Source organism: Nilaparvata lugens, chromosome X (assembly GCF_014356525.2).
Source record: "Nilaparvata lugens isolate BPH chromosome X, ASM1435652v1, whole genome shotgun sequence".
NCBI classification, from domain to species: Eukaryota; Metazoa; Arthropoda; class Insecta; order Hemiptera; family Delphacidae; genus Nilaparvata; species Nilaparvata lugens.
Window position 1 is genome coordinate 7,581,083 of NC_052518.1, and position 27,795 is coordinate 7,608,877.

The following is a 27,795-nucleotide window of genomic DNA, read 5'->3' on the forward strand; positions in this document are numbered from 1 at the left end:
AGTGAAAACTTTAACAGACAGCTTTTTATCCCAGTTGAACAGTATTAACAATGATAAAGTTGATAAAGCTTATTTAGATGAGAAATTAAAAGCCATATCGGATAAAATTAAGAATTTGGAGGTGCTGGACAGAAACTATCTCAATACTAAATTAAAACAGCTTAGTACAGAAATTTTTACTGAAGTAAATGAAACACACCCATCACCAATTGATAAGCAATATTTAGAATCTACTTTGCAGAAATTGACTAGTTCTTCATTAACAAAGGAAGAGTTTGAAAAATGATTATCTGAAATGGTGAGTGCAATAAAAGCTAATATTATGGACGGTATTGAACAATTCATTTCAAAAGATGCTATTGCTATTCTGATTAATCAAATTGCAGAAAAGTATGCAACTAAAAATGATATAGGAGATTTTATTAAGAAAAACGAGATGGAAGTCGCTGTGAAAAGCATTCGTGATGAAATAGCTGAGGCAATTAAAAATTCGGAAGAGGGCTCTGTTATGAGACTGCAATGTTCGGCTCCATTCATAGATTATCTTAATTTATTCATCCACAGAGTGGCCTTCGATATCGTGAGCGCATACGCACGCATGAGTTTTAATATGAACTGGATAGAGGCCAAACAACATAACCTTACAGAAAATCAGGTAGCCGAAAATTATTACAGAAAAAATGGGTTTAGCACAGTACAAAGGGGTCGTATTGACCCCGAAAACATAAAATCTTGTAAAAGGATAACACTTGACATATTATGAGAGAGAGAGAGTGAAATTTGAAGCATAGTGAATTTAAACGGATAAACACATGCTGCTTCAAGATGAAGGCGGCGAGTATAAAGAGTTTAGTCTCTGAAATTATGTGAAAGGATAACACTTGACATATTATGGGAGAGTGAAATTTGAAGGATAATAAACTTTAACGGTTAAACACATGTCGCTTCAACACAATAAATCAGTCTAGACATTTTTTCATGTGTCTATGATTGAATGTAACGGTTTTGCGATGCAGGAGTTATCAGACTTATCTGTAGAGGGGGACCTCACAGGGAGCAGAGCGCATGTGTCATTTGTCTAGACAAGGGAGTGTAGCACGCACACGAGCAGGCGCACGCGTCACTTTAGTCTAAATGCTTGAACTGACAACATGCTGTCTAACTATTTCGATTGGAGAAGTTTCAACGAGTTCTCTGTAGAAGCAAATCCACTACTTGATTTGGGTTTTGAATTCTATCCTTATGATTGGTTTGTGCTAACAAAGGTAACATTTGCTGATAATGGCGAAATTCACCTTAAAATTATTGATGTTGATAGTGAAGGCGACTTTAAACATACTATTAAGTTGCCGAAAGAATATTCAGTGGTTTTGAATGAGGATAACATCAGAAGTTTTAATTCTCGTTCATGGGAATTAAATGTGAGCGGAAATCGTATCTTCTTAGACAGTTTCATGGTAACTATAGACGTTGAGTATTATTTTCCCCGAGTGAAATAGGTCTGAGAATATGTAAGTATTTTTAGATATGCTAGCTCATTCCAATTATACTTACATATTGTCGGAGAAAACACTTAAACAATAACGACTGGCATGTTTGTACAGCAAAAGAGCTCAATTTTTTACACATTCATAAACAGTTTGATTGAACTCTTGACTGTCAGTTGGAAACCAAGCATAATATGACCCATTATAGAACTTAGATTATTGTAGAGATTCACTAGTACAGTATATAGCAATAGATTATTAAGCAATAGATGTAGAGAGAGTCATTGACCTCTCTCTCTCTCTCGATTCACTTCAATCTGTCAGTATGGCATTAGAGAAAAGGATTCACTTCAATCTGTCAGTATAGATGTAGAGTGAAGGATTCACTTCAATCTGTCAGCATAGCATTAGAGAAAAGGATTCACTTCAATCTGTCAACAAGGGAATTTTTTCCCCCTCAAAGGGGAATTATTTTTTCCCTCACTTTCTTCATGCCCCTTGTCTATACTTGTGAGGGGGAAGGGAAAATCTATTTGAGAGAGAGATATCTCTTTTCATCCCCCTCATCTCCACTGAGCAAGGGGAAGGGGTTAGAGAGAGATATATCTCTCTCTTTTCATCCCCTTCATCACCACTGGGCAGGGGGAAGGGAAATCCATTTTTAGAAAGAGAGAGAGAAAGATACATCCTTCTCTTTTCATCCCCCTCATCACCACTGGGTAGGGGGAAGGGGAAATCTATTTTTAGAACACCCCCCACCCTGCGGGCGGGGGGAAGGGGTGGCATGATGGACGAGGGGGGAGAGGGGGAGGGGGTTTTGGAGCAAAAAAGTCAGTCTGAAATGTAAAAATCTATCTACTAACGTCTTATAAATTGGTTTGCCGGGTGACACTTCAAGAAACTGCGTTACGTTCCCACGTTATGCGCTCACAATGAGAGCGAGTGAGAGCATGCATTTCGGTTCATGGTCGTCTGGAAAGAGCACGAATAGGAGCAGTGGCGAGCAACCCGAAGGCATTCACCTGGAGAGAGAGTGAAACGGAGCAATCTCCTGCGACTGCGCCACTACTTAGTGAATAGGTTATGTGAATAAGTATAAGTGAATAGGTATAAGCAGAGAAAACTCCTATAATTGTAATTCTGTGGTATAAGTGTAAGTATAATAGGTATAAGTGAATAGGTTATGTTGTAGCAATCACAATGTTGTGGTAGTTTTCAATCACAAAAGTAGTATAAATCATTTCTCAGCCAATAATAATTTGTTTAACTTGAAAAAATGAGCGCGACTTGCTATGTAAAAAATTGAATCGAGCACAGTTAGCCCGCCTAAGAGCGAGAGAGACAGAGTGATTTTGTTGAGGATGTGTGAAGGTAAAATAAAATTTTGTTAATATGAAATTCAGTGCGAGATTCTTTGTATAAATAAATGTTTTAAATATAATTCTTTGTATAAATAAATGTTTTAAATTGTTACTATTATTTCATCCTTCTTTCTACTATAGGAATGAATATTCACATTAAAATTATTTTACCACTCAAAGTCGTTGTCACGTAAAACTTTCGCCCATATACCAACTTTACAGGCAACTATGCAATTTTTTTTCCTTGATAGTTTCTATTTCTCTGCTTCATCCACAACTGCCAGAAATAACACGATTATGATAAGTTAATGGAATGTACCAACATTTTCTCTTTTTTCCTTGATAGTTCCTATTTCTCTGCTTCATCCACAACAGCCAAAAATAACACGATTATGTTAAGTTAATGGAATGTACCAACATTTTCTCTTTTTTCCTTGATAGTTCCTATTTCTCTGCTCAATCCACAGCTGCCAAAAATAACACAATTACGATAAGTTAATGGAATGTACCAACATTTCTCTTTTTTCCTTGATAGTTCCTATTTCTCTGCTTCATCCACAACTGCCAAAAATAACACAATTACGATAAGTTAATGGAATGTACCAACATTTTCTCTTTTTTCCTTGATAGTTCCTATTTCTCTGCTTCATCCACAACTGCCAAAAATAACACGATTATGATAAGTTAATGGAATGTACCAACATTATCTCTGTTTTCCTTGATAGTTCCTATTTCTCTGCTTCATCCACAACAGCCAAAAATAACACGATTACGATAAGTTAATGGAATGTACCAACATTTTCTCTTTTTTCCTTGATAGTTCCTATTTCTCTGCTTCATCCACAACTGCCAAAAATAACACGATTATGATAAGTTAATGGAATGTACCAACATTTTCTCTTTTTTCCTTGATAGTTCCTATTTCTCTGCTTCATCCACAACAGCCAAAAATAACACGATTACGATAAGTTAATGGAATGTACCAACATTTTCTCTTTTTTTTCCTTGATAGTTCCTATTTCTCTGCTTCATCCACAACTGCCAAAAATAACACGATTATGATAAGTTAATGGAATGTACCAACATTTTCTCTTTTTTCCTTGATAGTTCCTATTTCTCTGCTTCATCCACAGCTGCCAAAAATAACACGATTACGATAAGTTAATGGAATGTACCAACATTTCTCTTTTTTCCTTGATAGTTCCTATTTCTCTGCTCAATCCACAGCTGCCAAAAATAACACGATTACGATAAGTTAATGGAATGTACCAACATTTCTCTTTTTTCCTTGATAGTTCCTATTTCTCTGCTTCATCCACAACTGCCAAAAATAACACGATTATGATAAGTTAATGGAATGTACCAACATTTTCTCTTTTTTCCTTGATAGTTCCTATTTCTCTGCTTCATCAACAACTGCCAAAAATAACATTACTTCATCTGAGTCATCCATCACTCACGTCTGCCACTTTATCGCAACCTCAAATTAGAACTCTTACTTCAAAATCTATGTCTTAATTCAAATCGCAATTGACAAGTCTACGTCACGACTAACTAGTCCAAAACGGCGTCGCGCCGCGCTCGCAGTGCACGGACCTTCCATTTTCCGCTCTCCTGCGCGCCGCGCCGCCCCACCGACCTAGTGCTCGCTCACCTTTAGTTCTCTTAGTACTAGATCTAAACAAGTACTTAAGTACTCTTAAGAGAATTTGTGTAGAACTGGAATTGAGTACTCCAAAGCCACGTCGATTTTTGGACGTTAGATTTTTTGCCGTCCTCATGAAATTCTCCAGATTGAACAGAACTTGACAACCATAATCCAATTGACATCATCTGCTTGATCTAATAGAATTGAATTAGAAGAATGTTGAAGTGACACATAAGCTATAGCTACATTTGGACTGTTGTAAAAATTAGAATTGTAACCGTTTTGGGCTTATAAGCCTGTGGTACTTTTCTCTAAGTTGTGTAATTCTGAATGATTAAATAAACAAAAATCAAAAATGTTTGTTTAACTGGCTTTATTCAGTACTTTCAATTATACAGAGTGGGTGAAAAGTCCGAGAACGGCTCAATATCTCATACACAAATGTAATTTGAGGGTGGGTGTGATTGGGAATCCTAATCAAATTGGAAATTCTACTTTACTATGAGTTTAAAAATCTGGTCCGCCATCTTGGATCCACCATATTGAATGCAACTTTATTTTTTTAAATAGGAAGGTGGTCATGCAATACATGATTTCGATACGAAATTTCAAGAAAAAATGAATGGCGGAAAACGCATATCGATATCTCGAACTGTATCGAAGATATTCACATTATAAATCAATACTATTCAAAGCAGAAAAGAGAGAAAAAAGTATGAGAACGGCTTAGTATCTCATAAGAAAATGTGATTCCAAGGTGGGTGTGATTGGGAATCCTACTCAAATTTAAAATACTAATTTATTTTTTTTAAATAGGAAGGTGGTCATGCGATATATGATTTCGATACGGAATTCCAAGAAAAAATGAATGGTGAAAACCGCACATCGATATCTCGAACCGTTCAGAAGATATTCACATTATTAATCAATACCACTTATGTATTTCATTTCTGATTTGCATGGTATTGATTAATAATGTGAATATCTTCTAAACGGTTTGAGATATTCATGTGCGGTTTTCGCCATTCATTTTTTCTTGAAATTCTGTATTGAAATCATGGATTGTAAGACAACCTTCCTATTTAAAAAAAAATAAATTTGCATTCAATATGGCGGATCCAAGATGGCGGACCAGATTTTTAAAAGCATAGTAAAGTAGAATTTGAAATTTGAGTAGGATCCCCAATCACACCCACCGTCAAATTACCTTTGTGTATGAGATATTAAGCTGTTATCGGACTTTTCACCCACGCTGTATGTACAATAATAATCCTGGAATACCAGTGAACACTTGAGAAATGTATGGGTTCACTTACATGAAGTTTGGTGTTATTTTGCAGTGTGGCAAGTAGACGAGGCTTGACTTGGGAAGCAGTGGTGGATGAGGAGTTGGAGCTGGTGGCATTTGGTGTTTGATTGATGGTCGAATTGCGTTGTGGTGTCTGGATGCCATTTCCCCCTCCATACGTCGAGTACAGTGTCACCGTTGGGATTCCTGGTCCCAAGCATTCCAGTACAAAATAGGCTAGACTACGACTGAAATAAGCATTGTGGTAGGTGCATGGTCGATACAGGTCTTCCACTTTATGGCTTTTCTCTGCAATTAAAAAACAGACCAACGTTATTTTAAATGAGCCTATTGGGACCAAAAAGAGCAATCTCCACCATTTTTGCATTTTCATGGTTTTGTTCCATTCTATGTATAGAAAAGCGCTCTATCCAATGCTCAACACAGATACTACGAAAAGATACAAGATCCATGTTAAAATTGGATCCAAAAATCGTGGTTCTTTTCAAAAAGAGAAAATCTCCACCGACTGTTGGAATCATAAGAGACAAACTCCATTCCAGCCAACCAGCAGGAAGGAAGCTGTCACGTGACCACTGTTCCAGCTGTTCAAGTTCGAGGTTATGTTTTGTTTTACGTGCATTCATTGTTCATTGTTGTCTAATTCCAGCTATCAAATCGCTATATTTTCATTGAATATAGAGTTATTATAGGCTTTCAGTGTTCCAATAATTATGTTGAATTATTATTATTAAGAGTAGAAACTTAGAGCCAAGAGTGAAACTTAGTGGAGCTATGGATCCCGAAACACCTGAAGTGATCTCTGTGGCTCCATCAAAAGCTCGGAAGAGAAGTCGCCAGCCAGATAAGTGGAAAAAAACATTATTTAAAAGCAAAGGTACTGTAACCTGTCTAGAACTTATATTAATTTGATACTGTAAGAATAATACTAGTTGTACTTCTACTTGATACTGTGAAATAATATTATTCAGAGTGCAACACAGCTCCTTCTCCTTAGCTTGATAATAGTTAAGAATGGGTTGACCAAGAGAATACGGTTTACACAATCATTCAAACAATCTATAAGATCACTGAAAATTCATTTACCCAACAGGTACACTCCAAAGGATTTGGCAACAGCCTCGAAATGTAAAGAGAAGCATGTTACTAAATCGTTTAGATGTGGCACACTCTCAACAGTTTCACAGTAGATTCTCCAGCAATAGGGATTATAATTCGCAAAGTCCTTTCCTTTTTAAATATATTAATACAATTCCAGTAGAGAGAAGAAGACCTAATGATAGCTCAATGACAATTGTCTTGATTACAATCTTTTCTTATAAAATTTCAATGATGTTTGATATTGGAGGTGTTCAGCTATATGTTGTGGAGATTTGAGCAAAAAGGACAATATCCAGGTATGTTGGGAACAAAAAAGACAATATCCACTATAAAAAAATATTTGGTACCAGAAAGAGCAATCTCCAATTTCATTTACTAAAAATCTAAAATACTACTGTCTTATTCATTGAAATGTTGTTGTAATTGTTAATAAAAATATTACAACAAAACAATAAGAAAATCAGCCCTTATTCTCTATTACAAATAAAGAGAACAGAAAATTTGCTTCTACTGAAAAATTTACTAAATTTTTCTTTTGCCCTTTTTGGTTCTAGTAGGCTCAAATATGATATGAGCTTCTCAGTAATCAAGGGCCGTAATCATAAAAACGATTCGTGAAAACATTCATTGCTGTGTAAAATTTTATTGCCCAGCCACTAGCTAATTTAATACCTTTCTAGAGAATCGTTTATTTATATATGTCTGATTGAATAATATAGAAAATGAGATTATATTATGTATAAACCGGCATATTTTATTTACTTTTCCCATTGAATGACCGGCAGAATAATTTGGTTTTCAAAATTGAATAGAATACATCGGATGAGTCCAAATATTTTATGAATAATTTTTACAATGCAGATGCATACCTCAACACGTGGGCTATTGCTTCAGTTTTTTATCTAGCGGTGAGATTCGTACCCGCGACCATATAAACATTTCAAATAGGTCTCGGCTAACCTGGCCGGCTCACAGAAACATAGATTCGAAAAATGAATATTGAAAAATGAATAATATGAAAGTTACATATTAAAATTCAATAATGAATAGTTCTGAGACTCCAGTTGCTTCTTTGAACTCAATGCGTCTTAGATCGGTCCATTCACTCAAGTAATAAATCAAAAAGAGTTCCTTCTTTTTTTCATTTTTATCAATTTTTTTGGGATTCCCCAAGGAACAGTTCTTGGGCCAATTCTGTATTTGGCATATGGAAATGAGCTATGTTCAATTAAGATAAGAGGAAGAGTAATAGCTTTTGCTGATGATAAGTGTATACTATTTGAAGGAAACACCTGGGAGGAAGTTTTTAATCTGGCACAGGAAGAATTGATGAAAGTCGATAAATGGTTAAGAGAAGATTTGCTTACAGTAAATGCAACAAAAACGAAATTTTTAGCCTTTTCTCTGACAGAACGGACGAGACCACCGGATTCTTCAATAATCCTGCATCACTGTGGAAGCACCAACAACCCGTGTGATTGCCCTTCAATTCAACAAGTCAATGAAATAAAATATTTAGGAACAATAGTGGACAACAAATTCAAATGGGACAAGCACATTTATCTATCAATTACCCGGATCAGGAAGCTTCTCTACAAATTCTATCAACTCCGTAAAATCCTCAACTATGAGACATTAAAAAATGTTTATTTTTCTTTAGTGCAATCAATTTAAGATACGTCATAATTATCTGGGGAGCTACGAATTTTATACATGTTGAACCTCTCTATAAACTTCAAAAACGAATACTAAAAGTAATAGGCTTTAAGGAAAATTAATTCCCACGAACATTATTTTCAAGGATAGTAAGTACTGAGTGTAAGACAACTCTACATCCAGGCTATCATCACGCGAATGAGGAGAAACAACGAACACATAAGACTGGCAGATCATAACCATCAAACAAGGCAGAGAAACACGTATTCAATAGTACCAAGGATGAACACTATATTTGGGCAAAGAAACTACACATATTTGGGACCAAAAATTTATAATTCAATACCAAGTTACATTAGGGAAGAATTCAATAGACACAGGTTCAAGAAAAGTTTATTTCCTGGTTGGTTGATATTGGAGTGGAAAATTGTGAAAATTTAGTTAGACTGTAAATATTATTCTTCATTCTTCTCTTTACTGTTTTTCATTTTTCTAAAAATAACCTTTCTTATTATTATCCTTAATAGAACATTATATTTATCTACTAATTTCATATTTTGTTTGTATTATAAATTTTTACTAATTTTTTTATAAAAAAACTTTAATCCCATATCAGTGAATGAATTTTGTAAATAGTAATAATTATTACACGCAATAAGCAACTAATTACTTATACCCCAACACATATAATATATATATAATGATCTTACTTCGCACATATTACTTAAAATGAATAATTGACGAAAGATTTCCATTTACTTTAGAAAATCGATTTTAATGTCAATTATAATATAAATCTCAATAAATCTTAAACTGTACAAATATGAACATTCAATGATTCTCTCATCAGCTCTGCTGTTAGTTTGATAAAGAACATTAGTAAATTATTAACAAGTCATATGGTTCATATGATTAGAAAGAAGAAGCGTGAATGTAGAGCAACCAGCTTCTTACATCTCCCCCCCTTGAACGAGAAACTTCCTCGAAGGTGTCAATTTGCTTGAGTGACAGATGATTGGTTCACTCCCATTAATTCCGCAGGCCACTTCATACATTGAGTTTGATATTCTTCTTATAATGGGGAACGGTCCACTTCTAACTTCATCTAATTTATTTCTATTCAACTTGTTCCCTTTTTCTATATACACTAGTTCTTTTTCCTTGAAACCATATATTCTTCTGTTCTTATCACATCTCAGTTTGTTCCGTTTGTGGTTTAAATTGGAATTTTTTATTGCTTCTTCTCTGTCTATTTGTAAGTTTCATTTTTCCTCAGTTGTGATGGTATTATTTCCAAATCCTCTCCCAATAGCAGATATCTTGGTGTAAATTTAGTAGTGCTATGGATTGTCTTGTTGTATTCTGATGTGCAACTTTCCGCTATTTTCGACCACGTCTGCGTTCTTCCTTCTGGACTATTCACTTTGCATCTAATACGATTCACCAATGTCTGGTTTAGCCGCTCATTAAGACCATTTGATTGTGGGCAATCTACCGATGTGAACACCATTGTAACACCTTTTTCGAGTAGGTAATCTCTAAACTTTTTTGATTTGATAGACGCATATTGATCAGCTAATAGGATCTTGACAGAATGGTTTTGTAAGATAGGATCTAGCAATGAATGTATTCTTTAGTAGTTTGACCGCTAGAGCTTGAAGTGAATGCATATCTAGAGAAGTGATCGACCAATATGTGTAGGTATCGTTTTGTTGAGTTGTTTCCACCAAACCCTCCAACAGTATCTATCGACATGATCTCATACGGTTCACTAGCTGGACCCAATTGTGAAAGTAATCCTATTGAGCGACCTCTTCTTGTTTTATTCTTCTTACATATATGACACGAATCACAATAGCGCTTGACCATTTCATCCATGTTGGAAAAGTAGTAATGTGGACGTATGTGTAATAGTGTGTGGTGAGTTCCGATATGTCCTAGTTGAAAATGAGTTTTCTCAATCATTCTTTACCCTTTTCTTGAGAAAGGAAGATTCTTTTGTTTCCTTTCATACATTTGTAGAATATTTCCTCTTTATATTCAACATTCCTATTATTCATTATTGCTTCTTTGTTTTTTTCTTGATCGTCTTTTATTTCTTGTATAGATATCAAATTCACAACTGTTAAAATGTCTTCATTTCCTTCAAAGTGCTCTAAAACTGGATTTCTTGATAAAGTATCTGCTTCAACATTTCCTTTTCCTGGGCTATATATCAATGTGAATCATATTGCGATAGGTAGTATACAAGATCTCCCAATTCTTCATCGGTTCGTGCTTTCACTCTGAGATTCTCCAATGGTTTGTGGTCTGTGATCACTGTAAACTTCCGTCCTATCAACCAATATTGCCAATACATAATTGTCTCTTTTATAGCCATACATTCCAGATAAATAGCTTTTTTCTTCTTTTGAGCAGGGCTCAGTTTTTTTGAAAAATATGCTACTGGATGAAGCTCATTATTTTCTTTTGGTTGTTTCAGTACAGCTCCAAATACCTCTCCACTGGCATCGGTGAAAATGAATACTGGTTTTTCATAATCATAAATTTGTAATACGGGACTAGAACATAAGTATTTCTTCACGTTTTGGAAAGCTTTATCACATGTCTCTGACCAGATAAAAGGTATGTCCTTCCTCAGTAGATTGTGTAAAGGTTCTAGAACTATCACTGCATTCTCTATGTATTTATAATAGAAATTTATTTTCCCCAAAACTGGCGTACATTCTTCTTGGTTTTCGGTTGTGGGAAATTTTCAATTGCTTTGAGATTGTCAGTGAGTGGACGGACTGAGTTATTTTCAATTATGTGTCCCAAATATTTAATTGAACTCCTTGCAAAGTTACATTTTTCCAATTTCAGCTTGAACCCTTCTTTATAAACCGCATCAAGTACGAGTTTATATGTTTCAAGTGTTCCTCAAATGTCTTTGAAAATATTAAAATATCATCAATGTAGCAAGTACAAAAATCAGTCAACTTATTTTTTTGTAAAGTGTTACCCAATATTCTTTAAAAAATTGCAGGCGCGGTCTTCAAACCAAATGGTATCCGTAACCATTGATAATGGCCTTCGTGGGTCACAAATGCAGTTTTCATTCTGTCTTCTTTTTTTATTGGTATTGTCCAGAATGCTGAATTAACATCAAGTACTGTGTACCATTTACAATTACCAGCCTTCACTGTTATATCTTCTATTCTTGGGAATGGTTGTGGCTCTGGTATTACAATTTTGTTCAGTTCCCGGAAGTCAATACATAGCCGTGATTTTTTTTTTTTATATTATAATTGACATTAAAATCGATTTATAATGATCTTACTTCGCACATATTACTTAAAATGACGAAATTGACGAAAGATTTTCATTTACTTTAGAAAATCGATTTTAATGTCAATTATAATATAAATCTCAATAAATCTTAAACTGTACAAATATGAACATTCAATAATTCTCTCATCAGCTCTGCTGTTAGTTTGATAAAGAACATTAGTAAATTATTAACAAGTCATATGGTTCATATGATTAGAAAGAAGAAGCGTGAATGTAGAGCAACCAGCTTCTTACATATAGTGGGGTGTATATTTATTCATTGAAATTATCATTTATTCATTGTTGAAACAACGCTGATTTATGTAGTTATATTACAATACTATATTATCAATATTCTAATGTTGCATTCAATCTTCATTGTAATAAATAAGTTTTCATAATATGTGAAATTTGTTGCATAATCAGCTGTTGTACTGTAATTTATTGTAGATTCGTGTATAAACCAGGATGTGTTGTAACTTACTTGAATAAATAAAATTCGAATTTGAATTTGAATTTGAATCGACGTTTATTATAAGCACAAGCGTTTTTTTCTTCTTTCTCCTTTGTTTCTCCTGGCTAATGAAGCCAAGAAACAATGTCATGCTATTATCTATTATTATTCTGCCAAACTAGAACTTTATGATATTTTTTGAGGTACCTCATAAGGAGGTCAAAAGAAATCAGTTTCCGACAAGATCAGCTGGAGGGCCGAAAACGTTTACATTCAGCCCCAGAGCGGAAAAGAAAAAATGACCTTGAATAACAAGGATGCTGATCGTGCCACATCATGAAATGTTCAATTGAAGATTTAAGTTTTCAGTTTGTTTATTTTTTTGTGGTGTGGCGAAAAAAAGCGTTTGCAACGAGGGCAAAAATGATCTACCGGCTCTTGAACGTTCCAAGTTCCCGACCTCGTATCGAATTTGAAATCTTGAGCCGGCAACCACATTTCCCCCTAAGGATGAAATAATATAGTAATTACTAGTGTGAGATAAGTTTTCTGACCGATTTTCTTGCTCCGCTTCGCGGGAGGTGGTTCGGTTGGTGTGGATACGGTGGTCGCGTCTTCGTCATCGTCCCAACCGGCAGCGGAGGCGGCGGACGCGGAGGCGGTTGCAGTGGCCGCCCCCTGGTAGATGGCAGGCAGTGCGGGGGCGGGAGGCGCACAGCTGAGGCAGTGGGGCGTGCCCAGGGCGGCCCCCACCTGGGGGGCAGTTGAGCCCACAACGTACAGATGCAGTTGGCCTGGAAGACCTTTCGGCACTCCTAGGTAGAACCTGTCGCATACCGCACTCAAATCAACCACCAATACTCACAATATAATCAAATCATTAGAACACTTCATTTACTGGTTGAATACTTAATGATGAATTAATAATTTATTCTAGATTTACTGATTCGATAGAATAGACAGAAAGTACTATTATGACAATATGGGCTACTCATAATAATAATCAATTCAAAAATTAGTTAAATTACTGATTCAATAGAGTAGCGAGAAACTTTTTTTATTCCAGGCAACGAATGCTCAACAATGCGAAAAACAGGGTATCGAGGGAGATTATTGGAATCCAATCATTTTCGACCCCACAGCTCTGTTAAAGGATAGTTACGGGACAAACATATTTTGGTTTCTGCATGAATCTCGAAAGTGTATATAGTTAATATATAGTGTATATAGTATATATATAATGTATATATAGTGTATATAGTCTCGAAAGTGAAACTATATAGTATATTTCGCACCTAGAGCAGAAAATGAGATTTTTCCGGCTCGAAATCGGTTTTCAAGCCGATTGAGCTAGAAAAGATTGAGAGCCGGAAAAACATTTTTGCCCGTGGAGTGAACGATATTTTTCGCCACACCACAGGTATTGCTGACAAAATAAATAAATAACACAAAATAAAGAATACTCGTTATCGTACCTATCTCTTGATTTTAGTGGTAGAAGATTTGCAGTCAGGATTTCAGATTCTTTTAAATTTTTACTTGTAATATCACGGGCGTCGTCATCCTCAAGCATTTTTGAAAATTCGGAATGCGCTGATCAACAATAAATAATAGAATAAAAATGGTTGCGAAGCGAATGCTGAATTAGTTTGATTCGAAATTCGAACTGAAATAATGGCGACTTCAGTTGAAGAAAGTTGACACTCGCCCGATCTAGCGGATGACTTATTAACTACGGACTTGAGGAGTGGCTGGAAAGTGTACTCTTTCCCGGCCTAGGCCGGAAAGAAACCTGTTTCTTACGTCAGTCGAGAGTCGTCTGCAAACAAGGTCTTTCAGATCTACGTAGGGACTGGAAAACAGCTGCTTTCTGTGCAGTGTGGCGAAAAAATATTTTTGAAAAATGTCACATGCAACTTGTAGAGAGATGAAGAGACATTAAACACAGAGTTAACGAGATATATTATGTGAGAAAAAAAATGATACCTTTAAACCACTTCCGCCTCGTTAGGGTAGGAGGTAGAGATGGAGAACTTTTCATAATTTTCAACTTCAAAATATCCCAAACGGAGCTATGGGGTCAAAATTTGTGTTCCACACATTTCTCTTACGTTAACTGGACTATATTGCAATGGTCCTCACTAAACCATGTGAGTCTTTGAAAATTATGATCTTTAAACTCTTCAATGTTGTTTTCCATCACGAACTGCTTATTACTATTGAATCTCTTTTTATCAAATAGAACAACTAGCAGTTAGTCTTAGCAATAGGACTGCTAGTTCTTCTATTTAATAGCAAAATATCTTCAAACATTAATATAATGAAGAAATTGATGCGGTGGAATTGGAAACATACACAAGCTGATTGGCGTGATCCCAAGCAACAATCCTAGACACTTCGAATGTGCCATGGGTGAGAGGAAGCATGCGCTTCTTGGGGATGTTGACAGCCACGATGTGCCTGAAGAAGCCGGCCGCTCCATCCCTGACTGGAGCCAGGGTCAGGTACACGTTCCCATCCGGAGAGAAGAGAGGTGTCTCTGGAGGATCCACCCAACCACTACCCTCTCCGGTGATGCGTTGTGTCTGTCAGAACGCAAAAATAACTGATCAATCACGACCAATGTATCACAACATACCAGCTTGGATAAAAGATAGAAAAGAATATATTCCATGATATAGGGCGTTCATGTTCCAAATTCCATTGCCAATTTATTGTCGCCTATTACTGGTATAAAAAGAATAATACATTTATGCTGTCAATATCATACTAGTAGTTCTGTGAACAGTAGACCTCGCGCAGTTTGTAACTACAGCCTGCATCAGAGTGAATTATGTCCTGTCCTGACGTGTTGGCGAGATATCGGTGTGTAAACAACTTATGGCTGATTCAAATGTTGTATCCACAATAATAATTATCATTTGAATGCTAATAATTTGTTGTAAACAACTATGCTACGATCATTAAAAGCTTATCGAGTTGAAAGCAGAGAAAAGTCGAGAGAAAATAATAAACTACTTTGAGTTATCAACATTGCATGCCTCATCGCTTGCAAGTGATAGTCCACACGACAGCTTATTTTTATCAAATTACATTGGGATATTAATTGCATGCGTCATTGCTTGTAATTAATAATCTACTCGACAGCTGATTTATGATGAATAATTCTATAGTTTGATTTTTATGGTAATATTTGGCTTTCGAAAGAGACTCCTTATCCTTTCTTATTATCCTTAAATTGCAAAATTAAAAAAAAACCTTGTATACCAAACGCGCAATTTAAAGAGGAACATACCTGTTAAATTTCATTGAAATGTATTGTCACGTTTCGCAGTAAATGCGGAACATATAAACATAAAGAGAAATGCAAAACCGTCGACTTGAATCTTAGACCTCACTTCGCTCGGTCAATAAGATTACAGAACCAGGTTTCATGGCAACACCTACCACATCATCACAATAACTAATCAAATACGACCAACGTATCACTATATCACAATGTATTAGCGTAGAGGAAATATAGGATGATAAAATATCCCATGCTTTAGGGTGTTCATGTTCAAAATTTCACTGTCAATTCAAGCCAACTTTTGTCGTTTATTATTATTATTATTATTATAGAAAGAATAAGACATTTATGTTGCCAATATCATATCATTTGTTGAAAGATAATGAGATTACAGAACCAGGTTTCATAGCAACACCCACCACATCGAAGATGTAGTAATGTTTCCATGAAACCTGGTTCTGTGATTAAATTATTTTTGAGTAATATAGTGGTATTGACAACATTAATGTCTCAGGGCCAAGCCAAACAAAGCGTTTTTTTCAGGCGTTGGCAGTTTCAGGAAGAAACTCCGATTGGCTGCTTATCTGTTGATTCCCGAACGTCGACCCAATCAGCCAATGGGAGAGCTTCCTGTTCTTCTTACTCCTCTGAAGACGCCTGAGAAAACGTTTGTGTAGCCTCGCTCTTATTTTTTTTATCATGCAGAAATACCACAAAATCTCTCCCCATAAAATCAAATGATTATTACTGTACTGACCGGGTGAAAGTGTATGAACGGTACAGTATAAGAGAATTCAAGTGTCACATAGTTTCACGAAAAAAAGAAATACGTGGACTATCTATTGGCTTCAACAAACTGGAATTTGGAGCACAAACAATGGAATACTTTCTTGTATGCTATCTTTCCTCTGTAATACAAAGTACTACAATTTAGGACGGTAAAGCCAAACTTTCAAAGACCATTGTTTTCAACTGTCAACGAAAATCTTTGCAAACTGAATAACTTATGATTCATAGTCTTATAACAAATTCATGCCAAAACAAACATTTTGTCCGAATACTCTATCCGATACTATGGAATAGATAAAATGAATTCCATTCTCTTCTTTCATACGGTGTTATATTTTGGGACAATTCAACTCATGCAATACATATATTTAGGATTCAAAGGTGGGCAGTTAGAGTGATGGTGGGTGAATCTATTAGAGCAAGTTGTAGAGATTATTTCAAAGTGTTAAAGATTCTCCCACTACCAGGTGTATATATTTTGGAGGCTCTTTGTTTTATTGATAAGAATAAAGATGGGTTCAATACAGGAGAGTTGTTCCACTCATACAATACCAGATATAGACAAAACCTCAGAGACGACATTCATCGAACTAGTATGTATGAGAGGGGGGTTAAGAGTGCAGGAATTCGGCTTTATAATTCATTGCCAACACGCGTAAAGGCTCTTACAGGTGAAAAGTTTAGAATTAAGGAGAGGGAGGAGCTTTTGCAGGTTTGTCCTTATTCCAGTGAGGAATTCTTTTTGCATTATGGAATGCAATGATTGACGACTTAGATTATAATTGACAAATTCTTATACTCCTTCCATAGGTTGTTAGTGGGATGAAAAATGAAAATGAAAATGGAAAAAAACTCTTTCCAAGGGCAAGAACATAATTGAGCGGCTAAGGTAGCTTCAAGCTTGTGAGTGTTGGAGCTTCCTCAAGCTTCAAGATTGAGAGAGCTTGAGTGTTTCTCGTAGCTTCAAGCGTGAGAGTGTAATGCATGTATTTGAATAGTGGCGCACATAACGGAGCAGTATGTTGCCACCATTCAAATACATGCATTACAATCAGCTCTCTGAAGCTTGAAGCTACCTTCGCCGCTCGACTATGTTTTCAGGTCATTGTTTGCAACTGTCAATATGAAAAGTCGAGATCTCGACTATTAAGAAAACTCTCAGTCTTATATTGCCATCAGTTTTGGATCTAAAAAGTATTTCTTCAGAAGCCTTGTATGCTCTCAGATAATTGATTAAACTTCAAGTTTAAAATTCATTTCATAGTATGAAGTTTCTAGACTCTTACTTGATTGAACCACTCAAACGATTTACAAAACATGTAGCCTCAAAATAACATTTGTATCAATTTCAAATTTTGACTTGCTTGTGCATCTTGAGACAATGCAATTTCGAGTAAATTCTTCGCAATTGATTCAAATCTCTTCATCATCCACACTGAGTTAATTCTAATGACTTCTTAGATATTAGAGATAAAGGAGTTATGATATAATAACGTTTTCCATGATGATTTGTAAGCAGAATAGACTAATTCAATTCAGATTATGTGTTCTGCGACACCAATACGTACCTCTTGGCAGAACCACATTGGTGATTTGCATATGGTTACCATGGACACATTTTGGGCACGATTGAGCCATATAACTGAGACTTCTGTGGAGCTCACCCATGTCACACCAGTGAAATAGTAGTCTCTGAAATCAACATTAACAAAATGTTCTTTACTCGTGATAATATCATTATAACATGGATCTATTCCTTTCAAAAAGATACAAATTTTATGTGTTATTGTGAAAATTCTGTTGTTGTAGATGTCCATAATGAATGGAAACGACTTGATATTATCAAAACCACTTTGAGCTACAATACACAATTTAAACATTTTAGGTATATTGAAACCATTTGAGGGATATCAAAACAATTTGAGATACTAGTTTCGTTGTTAAACCATTTTTGAACTACGAGCTTAAGAATTGAGCAGCAGGATATGTGGAATAGATGAAGCTCTAGGATTGGCCGTTAGTTGAGCTCGACTGCTATTGGCCGAGACTAGACACGCCAAAGTATTCCGAATATGTTCGTGAGCGCCGTTTAACAACTCATGAAGGAGAAGAAACTCAGGGCCGGTTTCCGAGCTCAGGATCTATAAGTTCTGGACTTACAGAGTCCAGGACTAAAATAAGCTCTCGGGTCTAAATTGACTTTCTGAGTCACGATTTTTCTTCTAAACTCCAGGGTCTATTGAGTTCTCGACTTATTTGAGTCCAGGACTTTAACGCAGTAAACATGAGGGAAATTCATAATAATTTGCTGTTGTATTGTTGGCATTATAGCAAAACGGAAACAGCTGATTGCAGCGGGTTAATTCAAATGAACATGCTCTCCAAACTATTTTGTAATAATACGTTTCGATTTCTTTGTAGGCCTATTCAAAGCAAAACCTTTGAAAGTTGAATGAATAAACATCTCATTTTAAGTTATGCTATTATTGATCATTGATCCTAACCAGTGATTTTAGAATAAAAATTTCATTAGGCTATTGAGTTTGAAAACTTATTTGTTTTGAAAAAAAAAACTGGAATAATAATTTATTATTGTTATATTATTATTATAATATGTTGAATATGACATTGATTAATCTGAATGATTGGAATATAAATTCCAAAGCAATCCTTGTATAATTTTTCTCGAACATTTTTAGGTTATGCCACATTCATCGTGAAATAAGGTAAGTTTTTTACGCATAATTTTCTGATACAATTTTATTGCAAAATAGACTTGCAAACTATAAATTATGAATTTCGATGGACTAATCCAAATAATTTAGGTATTCCATGACATCTATTTGGCTTTTCATCTACTCCAAAATAATAACTGAATTGGGTTTGCTCATTCAAGTCTAGAACTTAAATTTAAACCCTACCCCAGTCGAGGGTTTAAAATTACGCTGTTTTAAGTTCTGGACTTAGCGATTTTTGATAAATCCTCGACTCGGAAAGAGGCGAGAATCTAATTCGAGTCCTAGACTTATAAGTCCTTCACTCAGAAAGCGAAATTATAAACTTCAGGGTCTAACGTGATCTCTAAACTCCAGAGTCTATTTAAGTCCTCAACTACGTTAACGCTCTGACTCGGAAAGCCAATTTTCTGACTCCAGAGTTTAAAGCCAGTTAAAGTCTAGAACTTAGCTAAATCCCGAGTTCGGAAACCGTCCCTTAGTGACTAACATTAGCATTTAGTAAGTAAGCTCAGCAAAATTTAAATCTCTTTACGGATTCTAAGTCTCGAAAATGCTTTTTCATCCTACTTGGGATGAATAATAAATTGATATAATTTCAAAGCTGGAGAATTTGGTATTTCTGAATTTCAATGGCAAAGGCGAATAGTTCAACATTTTGGAAGCAATGGGAAAAACTGGGATAATAGTAAACTATCCCATGTCTAGTTGAAATGAACATACTCAGTTCAGCCATTACAACACCACAAATAAAATTTAGCCTTTTGTTAGAGTAGCAGTACCTCCTTGTTACTATTTCACTTTTGATTTTGACCTTGGCTTCTTATTCATAACAATTTTTTACCTTCGTTTCTTATGGTAGTTTTTGTGTTCTCGTGCTGGGTTTCAAAATAATATCATCTCCAATTTCTCTCCCATATCAACCATTTGGTTTTGCTAATGAATTACTCATCATTTATTGTTGTTCAATCATGATTGTCATGACCATATTTGGTACGCTTGTGTACATGTCAAGTCAAGGCCAATGACAGTCGAGCTTAATTTTTATTGGTCAACAGCTAATGGCCAATCGTAGGACTTTATCCATACTATAATTATATCCTACTGCTTACTGTTTGAGCTTCCAGTTTACCAGAGATTGATAATTACAGGAGGCAAGGATACTCACGTTGTTTGTCCAAGAGCCATTGGTGGTTTTAGATCTCTTGTTCTAATGCTTTTAACATCTGCAAGATCGGCAACGTACAGAGTCACGACTGGATTCTTCGTGCTTGGCTGTTAAAATAAAATAAACGTGAAATAAAGTCATTATCATTGATCAATCTTACACATATTGTTATGATTAATAGATCAATAGTCACTCAATATATTAAAAGACTTTCCACGTTGAACATTTAATTGTTCATTAGACTTGAATACTAAAGTCAGTCTGTCTTTGGATACTAAATCAGAAGATAGTTTTTTCTACAATGAAACTTTTATGTTTTCTGACTTATAATATGTTGTGAAATGTTTTATAAAGTCATCGAGATTTGATCTGGAGTTCAGGCATTTTTGATTCCAGACTAAAAGTTGATTCTATTTTAGTAGTTTTACAATTCATCTTATCTATTAATATAAATCTTCGATGTTGTTTTCCATCACGAACTGCTTATTATTAAATCACTTTTTGCTATTAAAAAGAACGACTAGCAGTCAGATTTTTTACAATAAATGAATTAATCACTCACTGTGACAACGAGTGATCAATTCATTTATTGTAAAAAATTTGGACTGCTAGTCGTTCTTTTTAAAAGCAAAAAGTGATTTATCAATCAAATCAAATCAAATTTTTTTTCAAATCAAATCAAATTTATTCACTCGAAATGCATACAAAATATTCACAGAACGACAAGTTACAAGTGAACAAGATACTACTTGAAAAAGTACAGTAAGTTACTAACTTTGCCCGCGAATAGGAGTCAGATACAAAGTGTTATAAGTTAGATTATTTAATTTAGACGTAGCTCATTTCTTACGTTGCTGGTGTATAGTATAGTAAGAATTTTTTAAGAATTATTTATTCACGTAAGTTACAATATATTCTGGTTTATACACGAATTTACAATAAATTACAGTATATCAGCTAATTATGCAACAAATTTTACATATTATGAAAACGTAGTAAATTACAATGAAGATTGAATGCAACATTAGAATATTGATAATATAATATTGTAATGTAACTACATGAATCGACGGTGTTTCAACAATGAATAAATATACACCCCACTATAAATTATATGTGTTGGGGTATAAGTAATTAGTTGCTTATTGCGTGTTATAATTACTATTTACAAACTTCATTCACTGATAAGTTTTTTATAATAAAACTAGTAAATAAGTATTTATAATACAAACAAAATGATGAAATTATTAATATACATAATATACAATATTCAGGTAAAACAACAGGAATTCGTCCAAAACTGATTTAAACCTTAATTCAGAATACACAGTCTAGAGGTTATGTAGAGCTCTAATAAACTCCAGACTGTTATATCAAAACAAATACAATCCCCGTGAAATACAAATTCACATAATTTAACTATTACGACTTCGAAAATTACTCATTTTCGTAATTCAATCATTTGATGTGGCTGAATTTTCATTTGAAGATCCTCTTCCCCAGATAATACTAGTAACCCCATATAATAATATTTTTTTCCAGTTATCCTTTTTGTGGTTGAATGGACATTCTGTCAAAACGTTGCCATGTCATTAAACGAAGAAGTCATTCTATTCTGTTCTAAGTTGAGAGAATTACAAGGGAAATATTACTGAGTTATAATCAATACACATGCTTGTGGAAATTTTGGTTCACTGAATAATAATGGGAGAATGAAATTCACAATATCAGAAAGCTGACAGAGTTTATTGAGTTCACTATTGTTTGACTATGTTCTTCGATTCTACTTTGTGACTTTAAACTATTACTTTGACTTTATTATTTTGTAATTGTATTACTACGACTTTGTCAATTACCTATATTGGTCCACGACAATAGAATCTATTTATCAATTATTTATTTATTATCTGAAAGTAATTTCATAAAAAATAGATTAGTTCCATCATTGGTCATTTTAGAGATCCTATGGCAGCCTTGTGCGGCAGCGGTATATTTCAAGAGAAGAGGAGATTCAAGCCGGATTCACAGCATCAGTGAACGCATCCGGTACAGAAAATATATTATTCCTATGATTGTGTTCTAATGGGACTATTGCCTCTCAGTCCGGCGGAGCCAGTATGGATTGTCCCATCTGAACACAGGAGAATGTTATTTCTACCTTATACGACACGTTCACTAACGGATCAACACGTTCATGTGGGGATCAAGCTTCACCCAATATGAGGTATATATCGTTATAGTGAGGTCCACGTTATAATGGCAGTGTACGATTGATAATACTGTTGCTGTCCTTTTCTATCATACAACAAAACAGATAGCGCTATCTCTCTCAAGCTTTGCAATGTTGTCTGTTTGCCAGAATATTTTATTTTTACTTTTGACAGTGACTGTACAAAAGTAAACAAGCAATTCTCAGCCGCAATTTATTTTCTTCGTTCTATCAGAATAGTTGAGTACACAAGTCGTATAATTTGATTTGAAATGTATTTTTGAAACAATGGAATAATTTTCAGACATCACCGTATGAGAAACACAAATTAAGATAACTGAAATAACATTTTAATAGTTGATAGCTACGGTAACTATCCTAGACTTTATCCACGCTTTAGTTAGCCTACACGTATAGGTTAGACCTACTCGTACCAGTAGGTCTATATTATAAAATAATATTATAAATATTATAAATAAATATTATAAAATAATATTGAAAGGTTATTTCAGAATTATATCCATTGAAATTACTTATTTTGAATAGGATTTCTATTTTTCTATTATTTTTGAAAGAAATTGGAATAGAATACCTACCAAATAACTTAATTTCTTATGTTTTGAAATTCAGATTGTTGCATCACAGCTTTCTGAATCCAATTATGAAAATATTCAAATTCAAATTCAAATGTTATTCATCAAATAATACATATTTACAAAATAAATGGATGAATATGTGAAATAATATGCTGGCATTTTTAAAGGAAATATTTATCTATAAGGCGAATTTAGGAGAGCCTCCGAAGCCTCTTCCCCAAGAAATTTTCTTCATTAATTGGACATCAAATTGATTATTTTATCAAGAAAATTATAATTATTATTGGATCAAATTTAATGGGATGAATTGAGTAACAGCTGTGTACACTCAGTGGCAAAATGGAGAGACTTGGCAACGTTTTTCTCCTATCTTTCTTCACTGCCATTATAACGTGGAACTCACTATAGTACTATTATTCGTTTGTTTTACCTTGGGATACCGGAGACTCCGCATATCAGGGTAGAGCTGCTTACTGTCCATGCCATACCAGGGAAATCTCAGCTCTTGAACCTCTGTGTCGTTGAAGCACACGTAGAGCAGCATTTGACTCTCCTCAGACATCCACAGCGCTTTGTTGTCATTCAGGATTTCCTCTGATAAAAACACAGAAATTTGATAGATTAGTTCAGTTCTATTATCAACAGACTGACTTGTTAGATCTATTGCAAGTACTCTCACAACTGAATCATCGTGAATATGAATGAACGAGATCAAATGAATGAATGAATATCGTAAAACTGATTAAGCCCTTAAGGCAACAACACAGAAGAGTCAGGTCGGATACAGATTCTACTATTTCCTCTTCTTCTCTTTGTTCTCCTTATTCATCTTCTTCTCTTTTTCTCCTCCCTCTTATTTTTCTCATTCTTCTCCATTTTCTTCCACTTTACCATTTTCTTCCTCCTTTTTCATTTTTTTGAAGATTTAAAATACTTGATGTTCAGTGTGATTCATCGTCAGCATGCTCAGGATTTCAATGAAATTTATAATTTAAATAGTTATTATTGTTATAAGTGGAATTCTTTTATGCCAAAAATTCTGACCTAAAATTGACTAGAGAAATACACGTAACTTGGATGAAGGAAACAAACTTGATCAATAACAAGATGCATCACAGTTCAACAGATAGGGTTTAGAATTTAGAGTGTTTCAGGAAATCTATAGAAGTTCACATGTGATTGGACAATCTCATTTTTATATATTACTAGAAAAAGTGTTGATGAATCATTTCAATTATCATTGCAATGAATAATTATTAACGTTTTATAGAGTCTGTCAGAATCGCACGTGATAGCATAAGAAAGTAATGATGTCACCTCATTTATATATTTGTAATAGTTTTATATATTGAGGCTGTGCAACTTTCAGTTGAGTTATTTTTGGTAATTTTCAGTAAATTGAATAACTTTCTCAAAAACTGGTATTTTCGATTTTTTGAATAACTTTCTTAAAAACTAGTATTTTCGATTTTTTGAATAACTTTCTCAAAAACTGGTATTTTTGATTTTTTTTTTGTTTTATTCAATCAACAAAAACATGAAGAATTTATCGTCTGAATCTCATTGATTAATCTCCTATCGAATTCGAAATAATAATAATAATAATAATAAAAGCTTTATTTACATTCATTAATTGAACAAAAGCCTCTCTTTATGAGGTAATTGTGGTTGGCAAAAATTTTCGAATATTTACAGATTTACAATTTGTATTTAAATTTTTCTCGTAATCATTGTCTGGCTTCTTCTAGATTGCTATAATAATTTATAACTTTTCCACTATTTTACTCCAAAGTTGCCTGTCTCGTGCAGTGGTTGCCCAAGCATCTCCTACTCTCTGGCACAGCTCGTCCCTCCATCGTATTGGTGGCCGTCCTCTGCTCCTGGTCCTGTCTCGTGGCACCCATTCAGTGCAAATTCTGGTCCAGCGGTCTTTATCCATTCTCGCGACGTGGCCTGCCCATTTCCACTTCAATACGTGAGCCTCTTTCTGAAGATACTTTACGCGCATTCTTCCTAGTATTTCGGTGTTTCTTGTGCGTTGGTTCAGACGAATACGAAGAATACTACGTAGCATTTTTGTTTGAGTAGTTTCTAGTTTCTTGTCCAAGTACTCGGTGAGCGCCCATGTTTGCGCTCCATATAATATCGCAGGATATATGCACATGGTCAATGCTTTGGCTTTAAGGGTGTTGGAATAGTCGCCCTTAAATATTCTTCTCAACGACCAATACTTCTTCCATGACTTATCAATCCTGTGCTTGACTTCTTTGGATGCTCTGTTTGTGAAAGACAATATTTGGCCTAAAAATTCGTAATCCTCCACATAGTCAATGTTGCCACAGTTTACTTCAATCCTAGTTTTTTCGGAATTTGTCATTAACCTCGTTTTCTGAGCGTTTAGGTGTAAGCCCATCACTTCACTAGCGTCAATCAGTTCCATGAGCATTCCCTTCATTTCCTCAGCGCTCTCTGACACCAACATTACGTCGTCCGCGAATCTTAGATTTGACAGTTTTCTTCCATTGATTCGGAGTCCCTTTTCCTCCCAGTTTAATCTGCGGAATATGTACTCTAAGCAGGAATTGAAGATGAGTGGAGAGAGTGGGCAGCCTTGCTTCAGTCCTTTTTCGATTTTTATGTCTTTTCCTCGTCTCTCCAGCTCTACATAGATTACTGTATTTTCATATAAACTCTTGATTACTTCTATGTAGTTTATGTCGATGCCAGACTCCTCTAGGGCATCTCACATCCTGCTGTGATTGAGACTATCAAACGCCTTGTGGAAATCCACAAGACCTAGGTAGAGTGGTATGTTGTATTCGATGGCTTTCTCTATGATCTGATTTGCAGTTTGAAGATGGTCAGTTGTGGAGTATCCTGGTCTGAATCCTGCTTGCTCGGTGGGGTAGTTTTCGTATATTTTATTCAACAATCTGTTCTTTATTATTGAAGCGAATAGCTTATAAATTACTGAGGGGAGAGTGATTGGTCTATAGTTTTTTATATCCAGTCTTGATCCTTTTTTGAACAATATAATTACTTTATTTCTTCTCCATGCTGAAGGTATTGATTTTTCGCGCAGGATTTTGTTGAATAACAATTTAAGGGGTTGCAGGAGTTTTTCTATTCCTATTATCAATGATTCGCTTGTTATTCCGTCCTCGCCAGGTGCTTTTCCTTTCTTTTGGCTTTTTATAGCATTTATTATTTCTGCCTCTATTATCTCCAAATCTTCAGAATCACTGCCGTTTGTTTGTTGATTTTCAATCACTTGTTGGATTTCATGCGTGGTGTCCCTCTTATATAATTCTTTATAGAACTCAGAGACGTGATCTATGATTTGATTTCTTGCCGTTGTGATGCCATCATCAGTATTTAATTTAGCGATCCATTTTGTTTTTGTAGTACTCAGTACTTTAATAATTATTTTTGTTGACAAAGAAGCCAACTCCTCTATTTCCTCTTGTGGCTGCTGAGTGACAGAATACATGCCCACTATTTCGCTCCCCTATTTCTTCATAGCTTCTTCTGATCTCCGCTAAGCCTAACACATCCCATTCAATTTCATTCATTGCTTGTTCAAGCTCCATAATTTTCTCTTCCCCTAGAACTGTCCTCGCGTTGTATGTGCCAATGTGTATAACTTTATATTTTGTATTTGAGCTGTTCCTTTCGTATTTCTGAATAGATTCGGTCCTATTTTTCCTCTGTATCTGCTATGTGGTATTTTTTTCGGTCTTTTGACATGATGCATCACAGTTCAACAGATAGGGTTTAGAATTTAGAGTGTTTCAGGAAATCTATAGAAGTTCACATGTGATTGGACAATCTTCATTTTTATATAATTCTAAAAAGTGTTGATGAATTATTTCAATTATCATTGCAATGAATTTATTAACGTTTTATAGAGTCTGTCAGAATCGCACGTGATAGCATAAGAAAGTAATGATGTCACCTCATTTATATATTTGTAATGTTTTATAATTGAGGCTGTGCAACTTTCAGTTGAGTTATTTTTGGTAATTTTCAGTAAATTGAATAACTTTCTCAAAAACTGGTATTTTCGATTTTTTGAATAACTTTCTTAAAAACTAGTATTTTCGATTTTTTGAATAACTTTCTCAAAAACTGGTATTTTTGATTTTTTTTTTGTTTTATTCAATCAACAAAAACATGAAGAATTTATCGTCTGAATCTCATTGATTAATCTCCTATCGAATTCGAAATATTCTGTCCCAAAAATTAAAACTTTTGGCGCTCATATCTCAAAAAGTAATGATCGGAAAAAATGTTTTCTTGAGAAAACGTTTTCATTTTAATAGCTTGATGATATACACATCGAAAAGCTTCAAAAAATATCACCAGTAGGAAGTTTATTTTGAGCCTTTGCACCGCCTTAATGAAAACTTATTATAATAATTTGAATTTAATTATCACCTTCGTATAGCCAGTCAGGAGCGCCATTACTGACCACACCAGGCACGGCCGTTGAACTGACTCGAAATGATTTCTCGTGTTTGTCGGGTGATGGCTTGTAGTAGATGTCATAGTTGTAGACCATTAGAAGGCCGTGACCTCGTGGGGTCCACTCAGCATGCAGAAGGTAAGGATGGTCGGAATCGTCAGGTGTCACCAAAAGAGGGTATGTTATCCTGTTGGAACCAAACAAGCATAATTTTAGAAA

General features: G+C 34.8%; 1 protein-coding gene across 1 annotated transcript in view; it reads right to left on the reverse strand.

Annotated features, from left to right (window-relative positions):
* LOC111064553 (dipeptidyl aminopeptidase-like protein 6) overlaps positions 1 to 27,795 on the reverse strand; it is a 128,622-nt gene that overhangs the window by 41,416 nt on the left and 59,411 nt on the right. The window contains exons 8-14 of the mRNA XM_039442331.1: positions 23,542 to 23,705; positions 20,307 to 20,413; positions 17,972 to 18,095; positions 14,681 to 14,910; positions 12,880 to 13,151; positions 5,950 to 6,093; positions 5,813 to 5,844 (exon numbers count right to left, since the gene is read on the reverse strand). Of these exons, the coding sequence (XP_039298265.1) occupies positions 5,813 to 5,844; positions 5,950 to 6,093; positions 12,880 to 13,151; positions 14,681 to 14,910; positions 17,972 to 18,095; positions 20,307 to 20,413; positions 23,542 to 23,705 (1,073 nt within the window). The remainder of the gene's footprint in view (positions 1 to 5,812; positions 5,845 to 5,949; positions 6,094 to 12,879; positions 13,152 to 14,680; positions 14,911 to 17,971; positions 18,096 to 20,306; positions 20,414 to 23,541; positions 23,706 to 27,795) is intronic.